This window comes from Folsomia candida, unplaced genomic scaffold (assembly GCF_002217175.1).
Source record: "Folsomia candida strain VU population unplaced genomic scaffold, ASM221717v1 Fcan01_Sc018, whole genome shotgun sequence".
Taxonomy (NCBI): Eukaryota; Metazoa; Arthropoda; class Collembola; order Entomobryomorpha; family Isotomidae; genus Folsomia; species Folsomia candida.
Genome location: NW_019091210.1, coordinates 3,444,207 through 3,471,488, shown reverse-complemented (window position 1 = coordinate 3,471,488; position 27,282 = coordinate 3,444,207). Strand labels below are relative to the sequence as shown.

Below are 27,282 nucleotides of genomic sequence, written 5' to 3'. Positions count from 1 at the left end.
AGGGTCATACTCATGTTACGATTAAAGTGAATTAAATATGCAGGATAATTCCAACCCAGGCAAAACAAACAAGTGTTTAACGTCATAAATGCTGGATCCCCTGGACGGCATTATCTTTAATTCGTGTTCGGTCAGGATGTGAATAAAACAAATACATACATATGTCAACTATTGATTCAATACATGTCCAGCTGGTTGCCAGAAGAACGACAGCATCCAACAATTAAAATATTTAATAACCATTCTCGAAAATTTCTTGGCAAAATGGATCGCACCAATAAAATTACAATAAAGCAGTACAATTTTGCAGCCCCATTAAAATATAGAGGCGACCCTTCGAACAACGAGGTGACAGAAGAAAGGGTTGGAGGACTTGAAATTTCTGGGATGGTATGATTTTTATAGGAAAATTATCATTTCGAATAAAAAACAGCTTTTAAAGAGATGGCGGAATCGGGTAATGGAATTTTCGAGTCTTAACCGATCCGTTACCCGGAAGTCCAACTACCCAGTACGGGTATGTTAACTCTTTATCAGCTTTTAAGAATTAACTACAGTGTCGGACAGATGTCTACGTCCACATAGTCGCGTCAATTTCATTTTCAAATTGTCACTGAACTACTGAACCAATTTTCATCATTGATATATCAAATTCTCACAAATTTAACGTAATTTCATAGCACATTATTAGTTTTCCACTAAAAAATTTATTTTAGGCCAGAGATGTATTTTAATTCAAAATGAAAACAATTGGATGGACAAAAGTCAACGTCCAGTCAGAGAAAACATACAAAAAAAACTGTAATTTATAAGGAATGTTATAACAATTAATTTTTAATATTTGGTTGGGCCTCCGTTCGCTTTAAGGACGGCTTCAAGGCGTCGAGTCATTGAGTTTACCAAATTCTTGGTCACATCTTCAGAAATGGTTTCCCAAACTTCACGAATTCTGGATTTAAGGCCCGGAATTCCTGAAAAAGATTGTTTTCTTATTTCTCTTTCAATGTGGTCGCACAGATGCTCAATGGGATTCAAGTCTGGAGATTGGGGAGGCCATTCTAGCTTCGGAATTTTTTTTTCTTGAAGTATTCCATGGTGGACTTGGCAGAGTGTTTCGGATCGTTGTCTTGTTGGAAGGCAAATCGTCGTCCAAGTCCAAGTTTTCGAACAGATTCCTGGATATTACGGTCAAGTATTCCCTGGTACTTGTATTGGTCCATAATTCCGTCAATAAATTCCATTTTTCCTGCCCCACTTGAAGCCATGCATCCCCACACCATTACCGACCCGCCGCCGTGCTTAACTGTGGGGTTGAGATTTTTTGGATTCAAAGCTTCTTTTGGATATCTCCACACTCTACGACGCCCATCTGACCCAAAGACATTGAACTTTGACTCGTCAGTCCATAAAATATGTCCCAGAATGTTTGTGGCTTGGAAATGTGGTCTCTGGCAAACTTCACTCGTTTGGTTGCATTCCTCGGTACAATAAGAGGCTTCCGGACTGCTCTCTGGGATTTCAAATTTCCCTTATTCAGTGTTCTTTGGATGGTCATAGGACTAACCTGTTTGCCGAACATCTCCTTGATCTCGGTAGATAGCTTTGGAGCACTAAGTGAGGGTGTAACGTTGACTTTGTTGAGCACGTGGCGTACTTCTCGGTGAGCCAAAATGGGTTTTCGACCACTTCTGACCTTGTTTTGGACTGAACCATTAGCTTTAAAGTTCTTAATGATTGTCTGGATGGTTGTCCTTGCTAATTTATACTTGGTCCATATTTGTCTCTGCGACAGCCCCCTTTTTGTCCACCCTTCCAGTCCTGAATGACAAGATCTCGAATAGCGATAGGAATTTCCTTGCGTGTCGACGCCATCATATTTTTCTGGAAGAAAATTATTTAAAAATTAATGCGGCATATGTTATTGATAGATTTATTAAGTTACCTGATTTTATAAATTGGAGAGATTTTTGTTGTTGACAATTAAAGTGAAGTGGACGTAGACTTTTGTCCGCTCAAATTTCATCCTCTCTCGCTCTGCACTATGATTCTCAGTTTTCCCAGAATTTTCAGAAATAACTCATATGTTTTATGAAATTACGTTAAATTTGTGAGAATTTGATATATCAATGATGAAAATTGGTTCAGTAGTTCAGTGACAATTTGAAAATGAAATTGACGCGACTATGTGGACGTAGACATCTGTCCGACACTGTAACCTCCAAAATAATGTCAGTTTAATTCATGATTTGTTTTACTACTGATACATAATTTTTATGAAATAAGTACATATGTACGTATCCGACATTGTAAATTCAGGCATTATTAAGGGGTGAAAACCCCTTTATGGAAATGTCTTGTCTGTCCGTCTGTCTGTCTGTCTGTCTGTCTGTCCGTCTGTCTGTCCGTATCCACGATAACTTTAGAACGGATTCGAATTTCGACATCCGGTTTTTGCCAACGTGTTTCTAATTTTTGGGGACGGGATGAGTTCGAAGATGGGCGTTGTAGGTCGTAAGGTCACGGCGCCACGATGACGACGCCAACGGTCAAAGGTGTCGAATTTTTTGTTTCCACCGTTTTAGACGTATTTTTGGACGGGGATTTCAGAAATCGCCATTATTTCGACGTGCGACGACCCCGTGACCGTGTCGACGACGCCAAAGTCGGAAATTTTCGAATTTTTTGTTTCCACCGTTTTAGACGTCATTTTGGACGGGGATTTCAGAAATCGCCATCATTTCGACGTGCGACGACCCCGTGACCCTGTCGACGACGCCAAAGTCGGAAATTTTCGAATTTTTTGTTTCCACCGTTTTAGACGTCATTTTAGACGGGGATTTCAGAAATCGCCATCATTTCGACGTGCGACGACCCTGTGACCGTGTGGGAGGTGTCGAATGTCGAAAAAATGACTTACAAGATTGGAACTCGTTGAACATTTTCAAAACGAAACATCATAACTTGGGCACAATAAATTTATGCGGGATTATATTTTTAGAGAAGAAAACCCCACAAAATCTCGACATTGCTGTCACCTCAGTATTCTCCTTTTCGACGGACACACTCCGACAAAAAATTATGTACAAGAATCGACTCCACATTTTCCACCTGGCCTCAAACGCTGACGAAGTTTCGGACATGTTTTTAATCTACAAATCAGTGGACGGCCCTTTGCATGAGAAAACCATTTATGGAGCTCAACACAATTATCTCATACTGTATAAATACTCTCATGTCTTTCTCCTAATTTGGAGTCAAACTGCAGCAACCAAAACGACATTTTACTACATCTGTGCTCACTGTGGAATGATATTAATTAGAATGGATTTTAGGAAACATTTTAGCACACCCAGGTTCAAATTGGCAGCAATAAATGTTATGGACAAGATCTATTCGGCAGAATTTTTATGTGAGACAAGTTATGAAAGGGTAACCTTTGCGGAGGTGGTTGCTTGGGAAATATTCTGTTATAAGAATGTTACACTAAGCAGAAAACGCCATGATGATTTGGATTCCTTCATGCCTGAGTTCTACAGTGAACATGTCATGTAAGAAATCTGATATACAGTGTAGTAGGCCAATATGTTAAGTAAGGCCATATCCCACAATTCCAATTTACACCTAATAATAATTTTAAGATGATTTCTTAGATTACCAACACTTCATATCGTCAAGCTTGTCTAACCATGAGTACATTTTGATTTCTTTAAAATTTCTAGGGAAATGCGCTACATGACATTCGCTGACAAATTCAGCCTAACTGGCGAGCTCTCAAGTAAATTCGTCACCTGCTGGGCAGAACAGCCATACACTTTAGAAATGTACTACAAACCGTTTTCTAGTCAAGTCTGGGCCTACTTGTCCACCTTCTTGGTGGGACTAACGGTCGGATACTGCATCCTGATTCAGACAAAGATGAAACGGCACATTTTTCACGTTGCTCACAATGGCGACGGAATCATGACATTTGTGGCCGCGCTATTTGAAAAATCGGCAAACGTGCCCATTTTTGTCGGTAAGATACCCGCATTTCGACTAATATTTGCTCTTTGGACGCTCCAATCTATCCTCTTCAAACAATTATACACTAGCGTCCTTATCTCATATTTAATAATCCCGCTACCAAAAACGTCAATTAGTCGCTTTGACCAACCCAGTCCTAACCAGGAAACTCCGAAGGTTTTGTCATCCGCGTTGATTCAATTTCGCGATATTTTAAATCGTACATATCAAAAGGAAGGTGACAGTTTCAAAATCAGCTCGGCTCCCTCAATGGGATTTGAGACAACGTATTCGCCACAGTTTTTATCAAATTATCATAACGACCCTGTAACCTTTCAGAGAACTTTCCAATTTAGCTTTTTCTCTTTGATATATCTTAGCATTCAAGGTTGGTTACTCCATCCGAGTGATAACATCGAACACAACAAGTTTCAAGATAGAATGCTAGCTGTTTCATCTAGGGAACAATTTTCAGCTTGGTCAGCTGATTTGAAATCTGGCGGAGATATCGAGTTGAACGAAGAGTTGTCACTTTGGTTCAAATTGGTTACAAAAGGGGACCCTTGGATTCCGAGGATGAATAGCAAGATGATGAATTTAACCTTAATGAATTCTCTCAACGCCCCAGGTCTCCAATCACCCCCAACGCAATCCTTCATGGAAGAAGACCTTGTTCAGTGTGGCCGAATGGTGCACGTGGAAGCGACAAACAAACTTGAAACAGAGATGAGTTACTTAAGAAGAAACTACCATTGGCTGGATTTCTTCAAAAGCGAGGAGTCCATAACTAGCCGTGGGGCGGGCTGGCACTTTTTGAACACAGGAAAATCTAACTTTTCAAATTGGCTGGATTGGTTTTTTGAATCAGGGTGTTACAATTTTTTGAGGTGGAGAGTACAAGTCCAGGATTATAAAGTTCGGAATGAATTTACCAAAGAAATCGCTAAAGGACATAAGGTACCGGATGTGGTAAAGCCTCTCGGGTTTAGCACCGGTATTACGACTCTATTTCATATTTGGGGAATTATGGTTGGAGCAACGGCACTTGCTGGATGCGCCGAATTTTGTAGTGGGCTAATACTCAAGATAAGGAAGAAAGAGACGCTTGTGTTTCAATTTGTAGAATAATGAACACTAATAACGGCATTATGTGTCATTGAGTATTGAAGTACGTATGTATGTATGGTTGGAGCTACGTACATATGTATATAGATGAAAGTTTACAAATAAATGTGCCCATGTTAGTGCTAAAATTGGAAATTTTGTTTGGTAGACGGATATTTAAATATATGTAAAGTCCCATTCGCATGGGATAATATCAGAATTTTCTAGCGTAATTACATACATCACGAAAGACTGGAGTGATGAAGGTACTCTCCATTCGCGCACAGTTGAACTTTTACAGAAATTGAGAATTCTGAGAAGCTATAATTATTGTCTGCCAATATGATCACGTTTGGCAAAGATATTTGCATTTTGCATTTTAACAGAAGAAAATCGCACGAGGGTTGACATATTTTACACTTTTTAAACGTATTGCCCTTTTTCTATTGTTTGGATGGATATATTTCTGCCAAATGTCACGTTTGGCAGACAATAAATATGCATCTGTTGTGACATTTATTTGTCAAAAATAAGAGATTGGGTGACTTTCATCGTAAGTGTTATGCAATGAGTAACCCATTTAATTAAATATGTATGTATGCAAATGTATTTATTTACGTGTAACAAATGAAACCTTGATAAGCATGCATGTCACCTTTAAGTTCACTAATAAGTCACCAATAAGTTCCAAACGGACGGATGAAGCATAACCAATATATACATAAATGCTCATTTTAATTAAACGCGATCCCATCCAGGATCAACATTAATATTAAATTAGGCTTGTCAAGTTATGTACACATGTACATATGTATGTATAAATACATATATTACTTACATGCATTTATTTCTGTTCACCCAAAAGCATCCCTTTCAAGTGATGAGCCTTACATAAATCGTGTCGCTTGCTTATTTTGCCTAAATTCCATTCGACCCAATGACGACATTTCAATGTTTTAATCGCATCCGTTATTAATGGTCCTTTACCAAAATGTTAGTTACTTGGACTAATGAGAAGGCTATGCAAACACGACAATCTAAATTCTACAGGCTTGACAAGTCACGAAATATATGTAAGAAAACCTTACACAGCTCGACTCTAAAAATACTTATTTAACATTCGTTTCCCATCCTTCATCGCGAACTCTAGCCTAAAACAAATAAATGGAATAGATTTCAAAACTATAAATCGCATTTCTGATATCCTTTAAACGATATTTACACGAATAAAGATGTCAAACTTTTTACTAAAATGGTCAATTTTGTATTTTATAAATCTAATAACTCTCTTCCAGTGCATTTGTCTCCCAACATTCCAAATCCATGCAGAGCATCGGCACAATTTCAATTTCGACACAATCATTTCATCCACTACGCGAGATTTTCATATTGCCACAGACTCCTCGAAACACAAACTATTATCTGAGATTTTATCAAAATTAAATTCAGCCCCTAAAACAATTCATATATTTCCACAAAATTGGAACTCGCTGAACATTTTCAGGACGAAACATCACAACTTCGGTACAATAAATTTGTGCGGGATAATATTCTTAGAGAGGAAAACCCCACAAAATCTAATCATTGCTGTCAAATCAGTATTCTCCTTTTCGATGGACACCCTCCGACAAAAAATCATGTACAAGAATCGATTCCATATTTTCCACCTGGCTTCAAACGCTGACGAAGTTTCCGATATGTTTTCCACCTACAAATCTTTAGACGGCCCGTTGTACGAAAAAACCGTTTATGGAAATAGAGTCACTTACTTTACACTGTATAAATATTCTCATATTTTTATCCTCATTTTGGGTCAAACTGCAACAGCAAGTAAAACATTTTACATCTGCGCTCATTGTGGAGTGAAATTAATTGAAATGGAGTTTTCCCAAAACTCTACACACGCTAGAAAATACTTTAGCACACCCAAGTTCAAAGTGGCCACGATAAGTGTTATGGATAATTTCTATTCAGCTAAATTTATATGTGAGAAAAGTCGCGAAAGCAGAAGTTTTACAGCGGTAATTGCTTGGGAAGTATTCTGTTATAAGAATATTACACTAAAGTCAAGACACGAATTGAATCAGGACCCCTTTATGCCTATGATCTATACGGAGCATGTCATGTAAGTTATCTGATATTTATATATACTTATTTACCTATCTGGATTAATGGTAATTCATTGCAATATGGTTTATCCTTTTTTAAATAAGAAACTGTCCGCCTCAAGGTTTGCATACATAGTAAAGAAGTCGCTCATTGAAAAAATTGGACTATAACTAATTTGTTTTCTTAGTTTGTTAACCCTCAGGGTAAATAAACATTTTTGTTGTGCGTGATTTCCCCTAAGAGGGTGATACATAGTAGGAAATCGTGCACACTTTTCGAGTTTTACCTCAATTGGATACAATGCACATATTATGTACATTGTATCGAATTTTTAAAGGAGTCTTTATATACTACATAAACACTCAGATCCCTAATATAAATATTGCTTGCGCTGATTCAAATTATGGAGAAACAGTCTCCCGAATAGCAGTGGTTACCCCTCTACCACATTATAAGCATTAATTTTTTAAAATTTGCAGGGAAATGCGCTACATGACATTCACTGATAAATTCAGTCTAACTGGCGAGCTTTCAAGTAAATTCGTCACCTGTTGGGCAGAACAGCCGTACACTCTAAAAATGTACTACAAACCGTTTTCCACTAAGGTTTGGGCCTACCTGTCCACATTCTTGTTAGGATTAACGGTAGGATACTGCATCCTGATTCAGACAAAGATGAAACGACAATTATTTCACGTTGCTCACAATGGCGACGGAATTCTGACATTTGTTGCCGCCCTATTCGAAAAATCGGCAAATGTGCCCATTTTTGTGGATAAGATGCCCGCGTTTCGAGTAATATTTTCTCTCTGGACACTCCAGTCTATCCTCTTCACTCAATTATACACTAGCGTCCTCATCTCACATTTGATAATCCCGCTACCAAAAACGTCAATTACTCGATTTGATCAACTAACCCCTAAGCAGGAATCTTCGAAGAGTTTGTCATCCGCGCTGATTCGATATCGCGATAGCTTAAATCGCACGTGGCTAGAGGAGGGCGACAACTTCAAAATCAGCTCGAATCCCTCAACCGGAAGGGATACAACGTATTCGCCAGAATATATCAAAAATTTTATCAACCATTCTTATCCATTTCCAAGAACTGCACTACTTAACTTATTCAGTTTGATATTTCATAGCATTCAAGCTTGGTTATTCAATCTGAATGATAACATCAAGCAGATGAAACATCGTGATAGACTTTTAATGATGTCAAATTGGGAAGAACTGTCAGTTTGGGCGGCTGATTTAAAATCTGGCGGGGATATCGAGTTGAACGAAGAGCTGTCACTTTGGTTCAAATTGATTACAAAAGGGGACCCTTGGATACCGAGGATGAATAGCAAGATGATGAATTTTACCATAATAAATTCTCTCAATGCCTCAGGTCTACAATCACCCCCAACGCAATCCTTCATGGAAGAAGAGCTTGTTAAATGTGGGCGGATGGTACACGTGGAAGCGACAAACAAACTTGAAACGGAGATGGATTACTTAAAAAGAAAATACCACTGGCTGGATTTCTTCAAAAGCGAAGAGTCCATAACCAGTCATGTGGCAGGATGGCACTTTTTGAACACAGGAGGATCTAGCTTTTCAAACTGGCTGGATTGGTTTTTTGAATCAGGGAGTTACAATTTTTTGAGGTGGAGAGTACAAATCCAGGAGTATAAAGTTAGGAACGAATTTACTAAAGAAATCGTTAAAGGTCATGAAATACCTGATTTGGTAAAGCCACTAGGGTTTAAAACCGGTATTACGACTCTATTTCATATTTGGGGAATTATGGTTGGAGCAACGGCACTTGCTGGATGCGCCGAATTTTGTAGTGGGCTAATACTCAAGATAAGGAAGAAAGAGACGCTTGTGTTTCAATTTGTAGAATAATGAACACTAATAACGGCATTATGTGTCATTGAGTATTGAAGTACGTATGTATGTATGGTTGGAGCTACGTACATATGTATATAGATGAAAGTTTACAAATAAATGTGCACATTTTAGTGCTAAAATTTGAATTTCTGCTTGTTAGACTGTTACACATGTACTTATATGTAAACTCCGTTTCAGAAAGGATGGTTTCGGAATTTATGGCGTAATTACAGAATGCAAGACCCGAATGAGTAAGGTACATTTAAAGTTTTATGTATATATTTAAGTAAACCGTAATTCTTAAAGTTTTTTTGAGTTATTTAAATAGTAAGCATTTAAAAGCGAATTATGATTATCAACTCTTTAATTGTTGAGGTCAGACACAATTGAACAACTGTCTGACCTCTAATAATTCAACATGCAAATATACAAATTCAAACATAATTGTTTACTACAAATAATCCAGCATGATTTTCCTACACAAATGTGTTTGAAATATTTTTATGAATCTAAACAGATTGTATATATTTAAACATGCATCTAGATATTTGCGTTGAAACAAGTTCCTCCAGAAATTTATTTAAACTCCAAGACGAACTTCCTGAAATCATGACACCCTTTTTACACCGTCGACTTCAGTGACTTTTCAAACATACTCCAAATCCATGCAGAATTGAACTTTTACAGAAATTGAGAATTCTGAGAAACTACGTCACTGCCAGTCTCAACTTCCCTCAAATCATGTTGACGGGGAACTTTGAGACTGGCAGTTGAGTAGTTTCGCAGAATCCTCAATTTCTGTAAAAGTTCAATTCTGCATGGATTTTTTAAGTATGTATACATACTACATATTTACAAATATGTAGTTGCTCATCTGGCAAAAGAAAACTCTCATGTGTTACCAAATCAGACACCTATGTACATATGTACTTATGCAGCATTAGGATATGAAGGTAATAAAAAGTCGGCCTGATTTGGGAGAATCAGGTAAATCTGTGCATATTGGTATGCACGTATGGTATCACTATGTATCACGGAATAACCCGGGTATCAGATTAACTATGCATGTATTTAGGAAATAACCGGTTTACAACTGTTTACACACTCATCTCTTTATGTACACAAATTTCCGTGTTGCTCAACGTATCCGGTCCCGAGGTAAGATTAGGTTCAGTTTAACAAAGTTGAATTTCTTATCAGGCCTGGCTTTATGTATAACTACGTATATACATATCTGATATGGATAGATGATCCAGAGCACACCATTTCAATCTCCATCAATATGCACCTTTTTACCCTTTCTACTTACATTCTTAGCATCGTTTCCAACTTTGCATGCCTTTATTTATTTCCACCAGTTGCACCTTAATTTTAGAACGAGTAAGTGAACGGAAAATGTGTGTCTATAGCAACTGGAGGTGCCAAGCTATGGTGATAGCAATTTTACAAATTGTACGTGAAAATTAAACTTTTATGTGACCTATATATATAACTTGTTCTATAAAGATGTTCCCGTATCTATTATGTAATACATAGGTTGGAAGCTGTGTCGTATTAATTGCTTTGCTGGCCGGGGTGGTGGACGACGTGCCAGATTTTAACATGGGAGAAAGAGGTATATATTTGAAGTAAATTTATAAAATGCAAAAAACGAGTAAGTTTTATACATTGTGGACGATAACTTAAGCGTTAGATAATAAAATAATTTAAGATTTCTGCAACCCAGTAAATTTTGCAAAGCATAAATTTTGCATTTTAAAAAAATAAGAAATGACAATTAGGGTAAAGATGCATAAGTAATTTTGTGCTGCAGATTTATACACCGAGTTTCTTTCGCAATGCATATATGTATATATTAAAATATGTACATACGTGTAGGTGTGTGCGAAAATAATAATAATGAAAAAAAAATTTCATAATAAAAATTTCAGAATAAAAATGTCATGTTTTGCAAAAATTTATATTTATAGATAAATTTATATTTCCAAAATTTCCAGGCGAAATTGTGCCCGCTATTATTACCAAGACGTCCTGCTTGATCAGCGTGGTTCTTGGAGTTACCTTATTTCTTGGAGTGATTCAGGTAATAGCAGGATTTTTATACGTACGTTTTATATGCACAAATTTCAGTTGAATAAATAGTTTTCCTATTTGACAGGAAAATGAGAAAAAGGGCAGAATTTGGCTAGTTTCGCACTGTATATTTCTCTTGCTTGAAATTATTTCTGCCGTCGCGGATTTCTCGTTAGGAAGACGAAATCCGTCCTCAGTTTTTCCCGTGGTATGCTCTGTTGGAATAGTTTGCTACTTTCTCTTCGTGGTGAACGCATATTTGGAGGAGTTACTGGCAGACGGGGAAAAAGTTGGAGTAGTAGAAAAGAAGCAGGATCCCGAGCGAGATGCGGATGCTGAAGAAGTGTAGGAATTAATGTAAATTTCCATGATTTATTTTTGCGACGAATGTGTATATAAATTTGATCGGATAGAATTATTGTGCAATGTACATTTACATATTCTGATGGGTGGGCTATTTAAATGTGACAACCTTTGTAAGTAGGTCAAAAGAGTAAATAAAAATATATTTAGTAATAAAAGAATTGACGATAAAGTGAAACTTTTTAACTTTTTACTGCCAACATTTTCAAAAACCGTGCATAACATTTCACGAAGATTTGCATAGTAATTAACATTTAACTGCTTACTATTTATTGAAAATCATTTAAAATCGATGAACGTAACGTGTAAGGGTAAGCTCTAAATATATATCTATCACCAAATTATCTATTTATCTATAACCTACTTATCTACTTATTTATACACCTAGGTATTTACATATTTATTTGATTTGTAAATAAATTGTTATTCCCTATGATTTTTTACACAATGGAGGGATGTAAAAGAAGATGGGTAGTGGATTAAAAATTATTCGATAATATGTAAATATGTACTCATTTAAGTGTACATACATACATACACCAACGGGGTGGATAATAAAAATTCCCCCATAAACTATTCACATTCTTTAATCATGATCTCTCAAGTAATACGACTATTTTTAGTATGAGGAATTTCGATGGGTGGGTGAAAGCATTTCGCAGAGAAAGTGGATCTGGTCGATAAAACGGCTCAGCTGGCTCAATTTCGCTTTCTCTTTTATGACATTAATCTCGGATTGCATAAGGTAGAAAAATAATGCCCAGTGATCCAGGGGAAATCCGACTCAAAAAATTTGATGGGAACAAACATATGTATTAGACATTAAAGAGGAGGAAGAAAATTTTGGCTTTAGCCAAACGCACAAATACCATATTTTCTTGAAAGCTGAATTTTCCCCTTGTTAATCCAACATGACGAGCGATGCCTTTTAGCAGCCAAATAAGCTCGACTTTCTCCAACGTATGACCGACCACCTCCTTGCTGTTACCACCTTGCTACTGTTACCAATTTCCAAATCTTAAGCCGTATTATAATTTATTTTATGCAATTGAAAATAATTAAACTTCAGTTTCACAATGAAATACAAAATGATTTCATATGAAATAAAATGAACTCATATTTTTTGCAGGATAGTAATAAAAGCCGAAAAACATGGTGGATATGAACCTTGCACTCCAAAATAGAGAAATATGAAGAGTCCATGCATTTAATGTGCTCTCCGGGGAGGGAAGAATTATTAGAAATGAGGCTTCCATTTGAACTGCATGAGTAAGTTTAACACGATATCAAAGGAAGTCAAACTTCTCTCCGTTCCTTCTTTATTTTTTATTAAGAAAGCCAGTGAGCTTGTCTTAGAAAAATGATGAAAATGAATTCCGCACGCTGCCGGGAATAAAATCCCATGTGAAAATGAATGATGGAAAATGAAGCGGAATAAATTTTTTCCCTGTATTTATGAATTCTTTCCCCTCTGAAGTTCAGTATTGCGTAGCTTTTATTACTCTCGCCTGATTAAAACACAAGCTCTAAAACTTCCCGAAATCATCTAATCCCGATGAGTCAGAAACATTCCGTTGTCTAAAAAGGAAAGGAAGCGAAACCACTAAACTCGACCCTAAATGCTTGGCAGACTTTCTCCGCTTCGTCATTGATTGACAATCATGACCAGATTCTTCTCTCCCACTTTCTCTTTCTCTCTCCCATTCGCACGTCGCAATACCATTCCATTCCATCCGAGAGGGAGAACAGGGTGCACGAAGACGTGGAGAGAAGTGATTTTTTGTACCAAATTCCATCCTGGGGAAGCTTTGTTTTTTTGCATTTTGATATAAAAAACATAGGAAATCGACAGATCACAAACAATTAGATAAATGCAAATGTGTACGAATATCTAAATTTTTGTACACAAGTGTAAGGATACAGTTACTCAGAACGTTCATGTATTCCATTGAAAACTAAAACATTTCCTAACAAGTACCGAATTATGAAAAAAAATCCACAAAAAAATGACAAAATTTGAAAGTTCTACATATTTTTTAATGTTAAATTGTCTCTTGTATAAGTACATACTTCCGAAGGTGTTCGTCATACTACATGTAATTACTCGATTTTCTACCCAATAAATTGAAACCATGCCCTTACGCCTAAGCTAATATTATAAAATACGTAAATTCTTTAAAAATACATACAACTTTAACAAAATTTTACAAATATTTCTAAGCAAAATCAGCTTAGTAATTTTCATATATTTACTGTCTCAGATCAAAGGTGTCTTTTCATTATGGGATAAAAGTCTGAAAAATAATTTTACAAAACTTACAACTTTAAAAAGTTATGTATGTGCCAATACCTTCCCTGAATTGCCTCATTGTTCCACCCGAACCCTACCCCCTACTCTCGTATAGACACATTCTTCTCGAGAGGACTCACATTTTACGGGCGAGTGAGACATCTTCACTTGGAGTGAAAGTGACTGGAGATGAGCCGAGATCGTGATTGGAATCCAGCCAAGAAACCAAACCAGCGTCCGGGTCGGGTCGTCGGGCTTTCTACTTTCTCTTTGTACTTACTTCCCTATGTACATAGTGTTACTAACATAACATCATCTTTATTCCACTTCTCTTTCGTGGCGTGGTGGTGAAAGTGAAAGTGGGAGGAAAGGACAACTTTCACTCTGCAGTGCAGCAGTTGTGCTGTGGTGTCTTCCCAGACCGACTTTCACTCTGACTTTCTCCGCCTCCTCCTCCGTTCCTTCCGAAAAGAAGAGAGAATCCCAACTCGTTTGTTCCTGATCCATATTTAATTTGGAACGACGAGGACGACTACGATGTATTAAAGTGTCTTTAAAAGTGTGTGCCTCTCAAGTGATATTATACCAGGTGAAAGGTCGTTGAGTTAGTGTTATTCGATGTGATTTCTTTAAAGTGGGGAAATTTAATAGTGTGTGAAACCAAAGGAAACGGGAGGCTGTTTCAGTTCAGTCCAGGGATTGATTTTTCAGCTCAGGCCAAATAAATGTGCCACATATGTAGTCTCCTCTTATATGGGACGTTCGGGTTTGTGTGCCTGCTCAGATGCGAAGGAAAACTGTGAGATTTTTATGCTTTTCTTTGGTTGGGGGAATAAATTATGTATGGAATGTAAAGTCGTTAAACGGGGTGTGAATTGTATGCACTCTTAGAAATACAGTATTAAAATAATACCAAACTGGTATTGTTATTCGTGATACATAGCTCGGTATTACAGTTTTTCCATTTCGGTAATAAGTTTTTATGGACCGGTATAATTTTAGTACCAACTTTAATACCGAGAAATCAATGTGTGCAAAACTATGCCAGATTTCTAACTGTACTTTTGTATAAGAAAAAATGCTAAAAATAATCTCATACAGTAATTGTGGTACATATTGCAGTCACGATAAGCGTTTATGATTTTGATTAAGATTAAGGAACTCGTTAATCAATTACGTATGAACATGTGTTAAATGAGTAATTAGTTGATTTTGTTGTTTTGCATGGTCCACAGTCCTTCACAGGTTGAAGAGGTGACACTTGGACAGAAAGTGTCCGACATACTTAACACCATCCGTGAAGGGTATGACAAACGAGTTCGGCCTAATTATGGAGGTAATCAATTAATTAATTAGCTAAAATTAGACCCTTCGTTGTATTTCCAATGGCATCATGATATGTTTTTCGTATAAAAAACTCACTAACTATTTTATTTATTATGTATATATTAATGTGCACATACATACAAGTTCTGACATAATATTTGGCTCAAACAGGGGAGCCTGTCGTGGTGGGAGTTACCATGTACATATTGAGTATCTCATCCCTCTCGGAAGTTCATATGGTAATTTTTTTAAGAAGCAGCTCAACCATCGCCTCTTTTATCAATCATTTTACAAATGCTTGCATATCCTTTTTTTAGGCTTGTAGAATAATTTTGCACAACTTGTTGATGTTACAATAGGTGTACCCAAGATAACACTCATAAATCGATATCTCAAATTGATCATGTATTTAAGATATCTTTTTGCATGAACATTTGTAAGTAATATATTCGCAAATTTTCGCAAATTTAAACATTAGATAATAAACAATAATTGGAATTTTTGCTCCCGATTTACCGGCAAATTGGCATGATTTCTTCTCGCATGGGTAGTTATTCTGCAAACTACATAGTAACATTACTAAATATTTAGGACGTTGACTTGAGTACACCTAATGTTAGCCAGGATTTTGTTTGAATTGCCCCACCATTTGATGTGAATTAAATAGTTACTTAAAAAATTAAAAAATTAAAAAATTAAACCTGACAGGACTTTACTGTCGACTTTTACTTTCGACAAACCTGGACTGACCCACGCCTCAGCTTTAAAGGGCCACCTGGAGTTAAAACGCTTTCTGTAAGTGAGCATACAAATTGAGGTAAATTTTTTTATGAATTTCTTAAATTATTATGAATTTATCGATCTTCAGGTGGGGACTGAATTTTTAAAAACCATTTGGGTTCCGGATACTTTCTTCGTGAACGAGAAGAAATCCTATTTCCACACAGCTACCACATCCAACGAATTTCTTCGCATATCCGAATCCGGAGATGTCATAAGATCACTCAGGTAGATCCATTTATTATGATATTAATGCACGTCAAGCTACATATATTGTTGAATCAATAGTTGGCAGAACTGATCGTAAGATAGACTTTTTGAAATTTTTGAGTTGCCCTTGGCGTAAGTATTTTTGGCAACAGCTTCAGAGAATTTAGGGAGTTTACGTAGTGGCATTATTAATATCAAGAGTACGAACTGTGCAGGAGAAAACTAGGAACATTGTTTAATTTTGTAAAAGTTTACAAAGTTTCATAGTTAACGGAAATATGTACATATGTGCAGATAAATATTTAGTGGACTTCGTGTCCACGTCGAGCCTGAGTCTGAGTATTCTACAAAGTTGTTAGAAAATCTCATATTGATGAATTTAGTAAGTAATAACATGGATTTATCTAATTTTCAGATTAACCGTGACAGCCACGTGTCCCATGAATTTGCAATACTTTCCCATGGACAGGCAGCTTTGCACGGTCGAGATTGAAAGTTGTGAGTGCATTGAAATATTTATAATTCCAAATTATTTAGAATGCAATGTAATGAAAATGACGCAATTAAGGGGACTAGAGAAATTTTACGTATGTAAATTAATAGTTGGCTACACAATGTCTGATCTTCGCTACCGGTGGGCGAAGGGTCTCGAGTCGGTCGGAATTTCGTCGGACGTTTCGCTTCCCCAATTCAAAGTCAACGGGCATCGCCAACAAGCCGTTGAAATATCGTTAAGTTCAGGTAAGGATATCAATATTTGAACGAGTTTTCAAAAATCATGGGAAACTTGTAACTCAGAAACTTGTAAATCTAATTAAATCATTTTTTTTAAATTTTACACAGACAATTGACTTGTTTATATTTGAAATTTATTGGTAGTAGGCTTACTCAACTTACGACGCAAATACTTATTTAAGCAAATACAGATATATGCTTCCTGTCGGAATTATTCACCAGAAAAAACTTTTGCGAAATCTCACAAATTAGCATTTTTTAGGTATGCTCAATTTTCGAAGTAAATGCATCTACACTCTAGGAAACTCGGTAACTACGTTATTACCAGGCGGAGTATCTATGTGACTCTACCGCATGGTAATTACTTTACTATTGAGTGGTAGACATTTTGTTACCAAACCGGTAATAACCCCTGTCGCGAAATTTGAAAATATTACCATCCGGTGACTAATTTTCTACCACTCAATAATAAATTAATTACCATGCGGTAGAGTCACATAGATACTACGCCTGGTAATAACTTAGTTACCGGGTTTCTTAGAGTGTACAAGAGTTGACGTGAGTGCCCCTAATGATTTTGCACATTAATTGCAATGTAAAGTTGAAGAGCAAAATTGTGACGAATATATCATACTGCGTACATTCATATTGTCTACATACCTGACCTAATAATGTTTGAAAAAATACATTACTTTAATTTTAGGAAATTACTCCCGATTGGCGTGTGAGATCCTGTTTGAGAGGGCGCTAGGATTTTACATTATTCAAATTTACGTTCCCGCCAGCCTAATTGTGGTCATCTCCTGGATTTCCTTCTGGATCAACAGGAACGCAACACCTGCCCGAGTAGCTCTCGGTGTGACTACGGTAATTATTTATTAAACAAAAATTCCTTGAAATTTAAAATTCCCGTCTCACAACTCTTGAAATTATGCACTTCAACCAACAGGTGTTGACCATGACAACGTTGATGTCTTCTGTGAACGCTGCTCTCCCAAAGATTTCCTACGTTAAGAGTTTGGACGTTTTCCTGGGAACGTGTTTCTTGATGGTGTTTGCCGCCTTGTTAGGTTCGTAATTTTACACGTGTTTAAAATGAGACAATTCACGCAGTCCTTGATAACATTGTAAATTTCGTAAAATCCGTAAACTTACAAACTTTTAGAAATATTTCTAAACGAAATTAGCCTCCAAATTTTTTTAAGCTTATTGTTAGTCAGTTTGAGAACCTTTTTATTTTACAAATGTTATCTATAAACTATGTTACCACATTTACGGAGTTTACGAAGTTACGAAGAAATGCATGAATGGTCTAAATGCTTCCTAACACAAAATAATTACGGTATGACTATCGTAAAATTTTCAGAATATGCTACCGTGGGTTATATGGCAAAACGGTAAAAACAAAAAAGTCGTTAATTACTCAAAAAATTTTGCATGCAACTTAAAAAAAACTCTTAAATTCACAGGATCCAGATGAGAAAAAATAAATTTGACGCGTTACGAAAGAAAGTGGAGGAGGCTAAACCGAAAGGAGGAGATGCCGAGGCCGGAAATGCGAGCAATCCAGGACTTGACGCCATTGCAAAAAAGATTGAACGGCTGTGGGGCGTTGCACCCTCGGATATTGATAGGTGCGTAATTATACCCTATTTTACATTTCAAAAATTTGTCCCTAAATTATATTGATACAATTCACGAAATCCGTGGTAACTTTCTAAGATCCGTAAACTTATGTACAAAATTTTACAAAAAAATTACAAATATTTCGAGGAAAAATTAGTTTATAAATCTGATGGATTTTACAAAGTTACAAAGAGCTGTGTGAATTGCCTTATTAATTAATTAATAATTTTTACGCCTACGCAGATATTCAAGAATAGTGTTCCCCGTGTGCTTCATCTGTTTCCAATTGATGTACTGGGTGATTTATCTCAACATTTCGGACGTCGTGGAAGACGATCTGGTCGTCTTGGAGCAAAATTAGCAACCATTTGTCGCCTTCGTGTTAATACATAAATATTTAAGTTAGGATACCGTTTGAGAAAACAGATGTGGTCTATTAGGTCCCTGATTATAAAGTATGACGTGAAAAAATTAAATTTTGTCGCAAAAATTCATAAAATTGCGAAACCAAAATTTAATCGGAAGAAATCTGTAACTGAATTGACTACCTAAATTGTTGCTGGATTAAGGATTGTTCGTGTCTTGCAATATGTAGAAAATGTTCTAGTGGATCGTCCTACTAAATGTTAGACAAGTTAAAAAAACATGCTCATTCTCGTTAATTGAATGCTCAATAGATAACTAGATATCGTGTTGTATAAGATTTACTGGGGTAGACTTAAGTATGAACTAAATATGTACCTAGTTAAGAGTTGACTTAAAAAATAAAGGAAAAGACATCCTTACATATATAGAATTTCGTCCAATTTTGTTATATCCACCAAGTACTTAAGTCAGTAAATGTATAGTAAAAGTTTAATGAAATAAATTACGTTAAATTACAAATTTTATGTTCATTTACATATAAACATATTTAATCATATTGAAATAAATTTAGGTTATCTCAGAATTCTGAAAAATCTCAGGAAAATCGAACTTGTTCATACAAACTCACATACATACATACATACACACTAAAGTGCACAAAAGCACGTTTTTTCGAAAAACTATAGGCCTGTTGTCACCCTTAATGCTGAAATTCCTTTCTATAGGCCAATTTCTTGCCTTTTTAAGTGAAGGGCATGACTTTTCCATGCTTAAAAAAGAATTTTAAGCATGGCTTAATGGCTTTTTTTCCCTTGCACCGACCTACACCATTTAATAAATATAAGTAAGTAACATCTTCTTCACCCTTACGTACATACATATGTACTTATAAATAGTTTCAATAAATCGTAAATACATTTTAGCAGGAAACCTGAAGTTAAGAGATTTCTGAGAAACTGCATATGTATGTACATCTTTAGAAACCAGCTTCTAACAAAGGGTTAAAACTTTATCGAAGGGTTACTCTAAGTGTGCTTATTATTTCATATGGAATTTTTATACAAGGAAATAATTCTTCAAACAAAGTCAATCGAACTTTGGTTACTGCGTGTACATGCATATGTACATATGCATATACATATTTACACAATTCTGGAGTCCAGAATCTGGACCCTTTTACTAAAAAGAGACATTCTTGGATTAGAAAGGTTTAGTAAGAATATGTAGTGTGTCCCAGTCCTTTTTACACACAGTTTAAGGAAATGGTGCACCCAAAGTTCGTATGTACGTTTGGCCAGTTTAAAATAAACTTGACCACAAAGGGTTAAATGGGTACATAATCCTATTTGCATACGCGTGTATGTACGCACGTATTTTGCCTTACCCTTTATCAACGATAAATTATCATATACCCTTCGCTGTGGACGTTGAGGGCTCTCAGTGCATTCCAACTCTCTCTTCAAGAAACACGACAGTCTTGCAAGTTTTCAAAGTAACGACAGCCTTCTCCAATTATAAAGGAGCTTTTGAAAAGCTGTGAATATTGTTGTCAAGATATTCTAATTAATATGCCTCTCAAACTGGGAAAAATTTACTACTCTGACAACTGGGTGAGTAAAAAAAACTAAGACATATTTACGACGTCTTTAACGTAATATTTAGCAGAACGTTTTTTTCTAAATTTTGCTATCTTTCGTGAATTAAGTGGCTAGCAAATTTTAATATTTTATTCCGTAGCAGGTCACGATTGAGTATTTGCTTAATGAGTTTCCATAGGAAATGCGATATTGGGCGACAACATCTTATTTCGTACATATGTAAGCTTGCGAAACTAAAAATGCATGTCGTGGGGGGATTAGCAAAATATAACTTCAAAAATCTCTAAATCTACATACTTGTAAAAATATTTTTTTATTTTGATCCTATTCCCACGAATTTCTATAATTTCGCGAAATAATAGAAGTACGTATGCCCAGTTGCTGGAAGAATTTGCGAAGAAAACATAGTTTTCCATCAAATGGTTTTCCAAATTTGCTAAATTTCGCAAAATTTCGCAAGCTAAGTATGTTACTATGCTCAATTTGCGAGGTTGACGTGAGTACGCCCAATTTCGCAATTCCTCCAAATAATTCGCAATTAATAATTTTAAATGAAATATAATTCCTTAATTATTTAGTAAAATATTAATTAATTAAATCATGACCCCTTTCCAGCCCAACGACCGACCCATTGCAAACAGTTATCATCCCAATGACGCCAAGTTGACCCTTGCAACGGACGGGTTATCGACTGACCGGCATTTCATCCTGCGGAACACGGCGCCATCTGGCGTCTATGATTACATCGTGGTCTCCTTTCACAGGCTTTCCGTCCTTGGCAAGTCCCCTCTTTTGGACACCTTCATCGAAACGAACAACTCCAGGCTGTTTGAAAATGAAGCTTTAGAAAATTTGAGTGAACTCCATTTCCGTCGTATGCTTGGGGTAAGGCGAGACAATTTTTTAGAAAGATTTTTTATAGAGTCGCATAAATTTATAAGTAGTGTCTCGAAGCTTAATTTTTTAAATCTTAGGCAGAAAAATCCTTATGGATTTGTATGAATGAGAGGTTGACAAGTTTTTGGTCGTGCTAAATTTTGATTCTTTTAATATAATTTCTTCGTTTAAAATTTTCATGATATTGTAATAACTTTACGCAGCCATTGGTAACTTGGTAAATCAGTAAGATTTTTAAAATCATTTTACAAACTTATACAAAGTACGCCACTGACCTGAGTAAGCTTAAAGAAATTTGTACGCTAATTTTCCTTGGAAATATGTATAAAATTGTGTAAAAGTTTGTAAGTTTATAGAATTTTTGCAATGACAGCGTGATTAAGTTTCCAAGTTGTTACTGTATAAATGTTTTGGATTTCCGTTTTTTTAGAAATACTTATTCTTAAGATTTTATCAGTTCTTTATTTTCAGTATTTTCTGATAGAAAACTGCAGCATTCAGAAGTTTTACTGTATGTTTTTTTTAATGATTAGCCTTAATTTGTTCATGTATTTCATTTCCTTTAGTTTTTCTACGGTATGGACATGGACTACATTGAGGATGACGGTGAGCTTGCTGCCCTCTACGAGGTGGCGATGCTCTTCCGGGTCAATTCCGTGGCGAACTTTTGCATGACTAAGCTCGATGCCAACGCCGCAGCGAGGTGGGCTGCCCGGTCACCGTCACCTGCGCCGTCATCATCGTCATCATCGGCATCTTCATTTTCGGACTATTCCGACCCTGACTTTGAGGTCCTGGAAGATGCTCAGGTGGAGGAAGAGAATTCGGAATCCACGAAAATCCAGGAGCACATTGAGAAGGAAGTTTCAACCAGTCATCAAGAATCCCGAAGTCTTGGAAAATCAAGAACCTCGGTAAGACTGAATATTTCGAAATCCAAATAATTATTTAAATTATTTAAATATCTGTCAAAGCAGATTTTTTTTATAAGTAATAGACCAATTTTTTTAAATTAAAAAACAAAATCAAACAATAATTTATTTTGGATTTTAAAATTTTTCCTGTATTTCCGAAGAATTTTATCTGTAGCTCACAAATTTCTCTTTTTCCGCACAAATTTACATAGGGTTGCCTGAAAACCCTTCTAACTCTTATAAGACTTTCAAATTCATAAATTCGCAAAAAAATTCAAATTCAAAAATTCAAACTGAACTATTTTCCTTAATGCTTCGTTAAATTAAAATTAGATACTAATGTTTTAGTACATATAAAGCATAATTTTAAAATTTGTTTCTTTCTAATTTCCCTCCTTAAGGATGCCAAAACCGCGGCAATTTCGACCTTAAAGGCAGAAATTTTAACCGGGATGACGGCCTCGATTAAATCCGAGATCAAGCAGGAACTCATCGCCAGCATGAAGGGCAAACTTAAATTGGCCATGACGAACAACGTACACGCCAACATTGTGCGACGTTCCCGTATTGATGGGAAGTTTAAGTATCAGCTCGCCAACGAAATTACTGCCACTTTTCGGGACGAAATAAAAGCGAAGTTGGTAAATGTTTTGCCAGACAAATTGAAGAAACAAGTTAGAAAGGGGATTTTGAAAGATAAGCATTTTGAAGATAAGCTGGCCAGCGAATTCGACCACGATTTGCGGGAAGATTTGAAATGGGAAATTACCGACGAATTGAGAGAGAATATTAGGGCCAAGATTTTAGCGGAAGTTTGTGAGAAAGATTAAGTCGTGACGGAAATTAGAAATTCTAAACTTGTGGATGATGGTAAACTTAATGAGAGATTTTTTGAAAAATTTGAAACTGTATTTGATTTGATTTTTAATGGATTTTTTAATGGTTTTAATAATTGGGGAATGTTTCTTTTTGGAAATTTACATATGTTAATGGAAATGTTTGTTAAAAATTTGAATATGTAATATCGTATTTGACAAGTTTCTTAGGGTTATTTATACTATCTGTATTTCAAAATTTCTGCAATTCAATAATAAAAACTTGGACTAATTATATAAAAAAACGTCAAATTCGGTTACGAACCTGCAAAATGATTTCCTCTTACATACACTCTTAGAAATTCAGTAATAAAATAATACCAAGCGGTATTTATGCATATCTGACTCTTCCAAATTGATTCGGATCTGTAATACCGTGTAGAAATGGCTCGATATTAAAGTTTTACATCCCTATATAATTTAAGTATGCACCAATCGATAGCAAATCTAAAACTGATAAATCAATATTTAACTACGTGACTATATCAGTTTTCCAACAGTGTAATTATTTATACATATTTCTATTCATGGTTTAACACGACAATAAAACTCATCAAATAATTATATTCTGTCGGAACTAAATATCCAACGAATCGACATACATATTTATGCGCACTTCCATAAATTAAATTTATTTAAGTAATATTTTCCTTGACACGATGATCGATAAATAAGCGTCACTCTTAAAACTTCAGGAATTATTTAGTCTGACTCTTGCATACGGTATCCATCATTTACTGACAATTTTATTCCTCATGTACATATGTACGAATTTAACAATGGCGACCAGTGCTCAGAAGATGCCACTATTTAATCAATTTGGCACAAACTAAAAATATAATTTCCATTCAGGCCTGCAATTTAAGTGTGTACATATTTAGGTAAAGCTTTCAATGTGATTATACAAGCTTCCGAGAAAAAGACATCCTATATTTATTCATATTTACATACGCATGTATTACACGTTAAGCCTTTTATGTAGTCCTCTGGCATTGTAAATAAGTACTTTCTGGTCATATCCTCTATGAACAGTAAAGTTTCCTAGGTTAACTTCCACCCTTTAGTATTTGTCCACACGATGAACGATTTCCCCAAAGGTAACTTTATCCCTCTGCGTATTACCTTATTTTTCTTACTTCTGCCAATCATTCACCCCGAAAAACCGCCTCCTTTGTTAAATAGAATACATCTAAAAGATGTTCCCTACTACATCTCTGGCTACCCGAGTGATTGTGCCGTTACCGTTATTCACCCCAATTTAAATCACTTCAACACCTTCTGGAAAGACGTTGGCGCCTCAATCCTTGAAGGGCAACTTCACACTTATCTTTTACTCGATGAAACTCAAACATCTTCCAATGTCAAGCTTCCCGTTGCATCAAAAACAGCGAAATGTGACGTAACATTCGTGCTGAATTGGTCCAACAAAAATGTAACTCCGGGGTGCACTTTTGGCTACGGTAAAGAAGGTTCTCACGTGGTCCTCCTAACTATAATCCACCCCTGGAAAACCCCCCTCACACGGGACGACTTCATGGTTCAGACCTCCGCACGAATTTTCTTCCTACACGCGATATTTAGTCCCCCGTTTCACGTGACGTTCACCTGGTTTATATTTTGTTCAACGTGCCCGCTCCGATGGGACGTTTGGTTCATACGTTTTCCCTATCGTAAACTACTAACTGAAATATCACCTAGAACGTCTGGTCAAATTAACATATTTACAGATCTCGTCCCAAAGGTGGCATTCAAAATTTGCCGGGACGGACTCCGTTCCCGCCAGGAATTAGAATGTTCAACCCGCGAACGGAAAATGGCCTACATTTCGGACAAATTTAACCTATCCACAACCATCGGACAACCGTACGTTGGTGCAATCTACCTATTCAAATTGTCCCGTTGGTTGCGTGGTTCGTCCATAAATCGGGCCGATTTCCAACAAGAAGAAGGCTGTTACGTGGTCTACTGTGATTACGATATTCGTTCGACGAGATTCTCCTTCGCCATCTGGGTCACTCCGATAAGTCTGCAGGTCTGGATTAGCCTTCTCGTCACGTTAATAATTCTAGCCATATTTTTTGTCAAGGCGAAATCCATGACCGTTTTAGACGCGGTGTTCAACCTGTGCGCCACCGTGCTTCGACAAGGCGTTTCTAAGGTTCCGTTTCCCCTAATTTTTCTATTTTCTTGGTTTATGAGTATGATTTTGTTGTCGGAGTATGAATTCTTCGTGACTTCGGAGCTAGTCGCGCCCGAGATTCGGAAGAGTCTCGGCACCCTGAAAAACATTTTGGGGGCGGGATACATTTTGTATCATGGGGCGCCCCCGCGAGGGGAAGAAACTCTGCGGGAAATGCTGGCCAAGGATTTCGTCAAGGCGGAAATTGACCCTGGAATTCTGGATAAATCGTTGGTGCAAGTTAACGGAACGAACACGGTGGCTGAGATTGGCGCAAATTCTTCGAGTACAGATCCCCATCGGGCCTATCTGAATTTAGGGAATAAAATACACGGGCATTTTTTCCGAGGACTTGTGCAAGATTTTCATTTAAGGGAAAAATATGTGTGTCACTTGGTCACCGAGGTGGGCGGGGTGGCCGCGATAAGTGACGTTTTTGATGTATCGTTTGCCGCGGAAATCCTCAAGATGGTTGGGAAACTTAAGGAAGGCGGATTTTATGAGGTTTGGAATGCCTGGGACAATTTCGTACTGGATCAAATCTTGAATTCGAAGTATAGAAAGTTTATTGTAAAAGGCAGTGGGAGAAGGATGGATTATATTACGTTTGTAAATTTGGGGTCGTTTATAATTGTGTGTGCCGGGATGAATATTTTGGGGATTGTAGTTTTCGCTAGTGAATGGGGGAGTAGGGTGGATTTTAGGGCAGTATTTACTAAATACTATTTAGGAGGAAGGTTAGAAATTCGGTTAGAAAGTTTACATATGCGTCATTTTAGGAGCGAAGGTACATAAGTTGGGTAAAGAAGTGATATTTATTTACAGTCAGGTTTTGGCCGTTAATGAGAAAAAAATAAACCTACCGGAGTATTGGATATACATACCCTCTACGTCCACCTTTATAAATTGCGACAGGAGGATAAATACAAATTAAATGGAACATAAATATTAGCTACGTATTTATGTAGAAGTATTTCTCAAGTGCATTTGAATGCATGCAAATTGAGAATTCATACTCTTCGTCATACATACATACATACATACATGCGAATATGTATGTATGTATATACGTATGTATATACATATTACATTACCATAGTGAATCTTATTTGTAAAATACTTACCTAGTTTAGTAGCAGTATTTTTAATATGTACACGAATAGTAAATGTAATTTAATTAATTTATTAACATTGTGAATTTTTCCAATTAATTTGTATATATATTTGTTACATATGAGCAAAGGTACATACTATGTGAATTCATGAGTTTTGTGCATCTATTATTTAGTGCATACCCACATATGTCAGTATGCAAATTAACACTTATCATACATACGTACTACCTACATATGTACATAAATACTATATACATATGTACATATATAGATACATACTATATTTTGTATTTACGTTTGTGCCGTTAGTGGGAAGTTTTTAGCAAGTGGGGACCAGTAGTTTGGGGACATTGTGTTGTGGTCAAAAATAGTATCGAATTTATGCAACGATATGAGTTTCATACATACATTCCGTACCGTATAGGATTTTATTTTCCCTACAGAACAATTTTCCAAGTTTCCACAGCCCCTTCCTGAGCGTCACATTGGAGCAAACTCAACCGCATCAAGTTCATTTCCTTTACGCAAATGCTTCAATTAAAATTGATTGAAATGAATGAAATGATCTCTGCACGTAGTAACAAGAGTTCAGTGCAGTTACAAATGTACATATATTTGTCAATTATACTTGTAAACCCTGCTCCAAATGCTGAACCAGAACTCTGTGTATGTGTACAGATTTAATTGATTAATTTATGTACATATGCATTTTTTGCTAATAACACAGCGCCGGTCTATTAATATCACACTTGGTCGGCGTCTTGTTGACGCAAATACTTCAATTAGGATTTAATTGGAATTGAGAATTGGCCTGTTTTTGTCATATTTTCATGTTTTGATGTCAA

The 27,282-nt window shown here is 36.3% G+C and overlaps 4 protein-coding genes across 8 annotated transcripts; all 4 read left to right on the top strand.

Annotated features, from left to right (window-relative positions):
• Nucleotides 1–81: 81 nt before the first annotated feature.
• Nucleotides 82–6,366, top strand: LOC118438096. Of its 4 annotated transcripts, none has more exons than XM_035857856.1 (3): nucleotides 2,523–3,548; nucleotides 3,720–4,015; nucleotides 4,631–6,366. In XM_035857856.1, the coding sequence occupies exons 1-3, from the start codon at nucleotides 3,079–3,081 to the stop codon at nucleotides 5,128–5,130; spliced, it is 1,266 nt and encodes a 421-aa protein (XP_035713749.1). In that variant the 5' UTR covers nucleotides 2,523–3,078; the 3' UTR covers nucleotides 5,131–6,366. The 4 variants fall into 4 exon arrangements, with proteins under 4 accessions (XP_035713748.1, XP_035713749.1, XP_035713750.1 ...); XM_035857857.1 differs by lacking the exon at nucleotides 4,631–6,366 and adding an exon at nucleotides 4,383–4,505; XM_035857855.1 differs by lacking the exon at nucleotides 2,523–3,548 and adding an exon at nucleotides 82–390 and having other exon boundaries at nucleotides 3,720–6,366.
• A 3,673-nt stretch (nucleotides 6,367–10,039) lies between these two features.
• On the top strand, nucleotides 10,040–11,679 carry LOC110857368. Its single transcript, XM_022105966.2, has 4 exons — nucleotides 10,040–10,542; nucleotides 10,627–10,705; nucleotides 11,088–11,173; nucleotides 11,249–11,679. The coding sequence occupies exons 1-4, from the start codon at nucleotides 10,426–10,428 to the stop codon at nucleotides 11,510–11,512; spliced, it is 546 nt and encodes a 181-aa protein (XP_021961658.2). The 5' UTR covers nucleotides 10,040–10,425; the 3' UTR covers nucleotides 11,513–11,679.
• A 2,519-nt stretch (nucleotides 11,680–14,198) lies between these two features.
• Nucleotides 14,199–19,378, top strand: LOC110857164 (gamma-aminobutyric acid receptor subunit beta). 2 transcript variants are annotated; one of them, XM_022105769.2, is made up of 12 exons: nucleotides 14,200–14,615; nucleotides 15,052–15,152; nucleotides 15,314–15,381; nucleotides 15,851–15,937; nucleotides 16,011–16,150; nucleotides 16,548–16,630; nucleotides 16,736–16,873; nucleotides 17,571–17,734; nucleotides 17,817–17,937; nucleotides 18,234–18,264; nucleotides 18,337–18,501; nucleotides 18,737–18,983. In XM_022105769.2, the coding sequence occupies exons 1-12, from the start codon at nucleotides 14,542–14,544 to the stop codon at nucleotides 18,852–18,854; spliced, it is 1,290 nt and encodes a 429-aa protein (XP_021961461.1). In that variant the 5' UTR covers nucleotides 14,200–14,541; the 3' UTR covers nucleotides 18,855–18,983. The 2 variants fall into 2 exon arrangements, with proteins under 2 accessions (XP_035713568.1, XP_021961461.1); XM_035857675.1 differs by having other exon boundaries at nucleotides 14,199–14,615; nucleotides 16,548–16,873; nucleotides 18,737–19,378.
• Nucleotides 19,379–20,283: 905 nt separating this feature from the next.
• On the top strand, nucleotides 20,284–23,388 carry LOC110857232. Its single transcript, XM_022105845.2, has 4 exons — nucleotides 20,284–20,469; nucleotides 21,073–21,342; nucleotides 21,921–22,268; nucleotides 22,670–23,388. The coding sequence occupies exons 1-4, from the start codon at nucleotides 20,428–20,430 to the stop codon at nucleotides 23,096–23,098; spliced, it is 1,089 nt and encodes a 362-aa protein (XP_021961537.1). The 5' UTR covers nucleotides 20,284–20,427; the 3' UTR covers nucleotides 23,099–23,388.
• Nucleotides 23,389–27,282: the final 3,894 nt, after the last annotated feature.

Coding starts and splice junctions, on each gene's coding strand:
- LOC118438096 (XM_035857854.1), top strand. CDS start 3,079: ATGTACAAGAATCGACTCCACATTTTCCACCTGGCCTCAAACGCTGAC. Junction 3,549..3,719: donor TTCTACAGTGAACATGTCAT/GTAAGAAATCTG, acceptor TAAAATTTCTAG/GGAAATGCGCTACATGACAT.
- LOC110857368 (XM_022105966.2), top strand. CDS start 10,426: ATGCCTTTATTTATTTCCACCAGTTGCACCTTAATTTTAGAACGAGTA. Junction 10,543..10,626: donor TGATAGCAATTTTACAAATT/GTACGTGAAAAT, acceptor TGTAATACATAG/GTTGGAAGCTGTGTCGTATT. Junction 10,706..11,087: donor TTTTAACATGGGAGAAAGAG/GTATATATTTGA, acceptor CAAAATTTCCAG/GCGAAATTGTGCCCGCTATT.
- LOC110857164 (XM_035857675.1), top strand. CDS start 14,542: ATGTGCCACATATGTAGTCTCCTCTTATATGGGACGTTCGGGTTTGTG. Junction 14,616..15,051: donor CTCAGATGCGAAGGAAAACT/GTGAGATTTTTA, acceptor CATGGTCCACAG/TCCTTCACAGGTTGAAGAGG. Junction 18,502..18,736: donor GCACCCTCGGATATTGATAG/GTGCGTAATTAT, acceptor ACGCCTACGCAG/ATATTCAAGAATAGTGTTCC.
- LOC110857232 (XM_022105845.2), top strand. CDS start 20,428: ATGCCTCTCAAACTGGGAAAAATTTACTACTCTGACAACTGG. Junction 20,470..21,072: donor TTTACTACTCTGACAACTGG/GTGAGTAAAAAA, acceptor ACCCCTTTCCAG/CCCAACGACCGACCCATTGC. Junction 21,343..21,920: donor ATTTCCGTCGTATGCTTGGG/GTAAGGCGAGAC, acceptor CATTTCCTTTAG/TTTTTCTACGGTATGGACAT.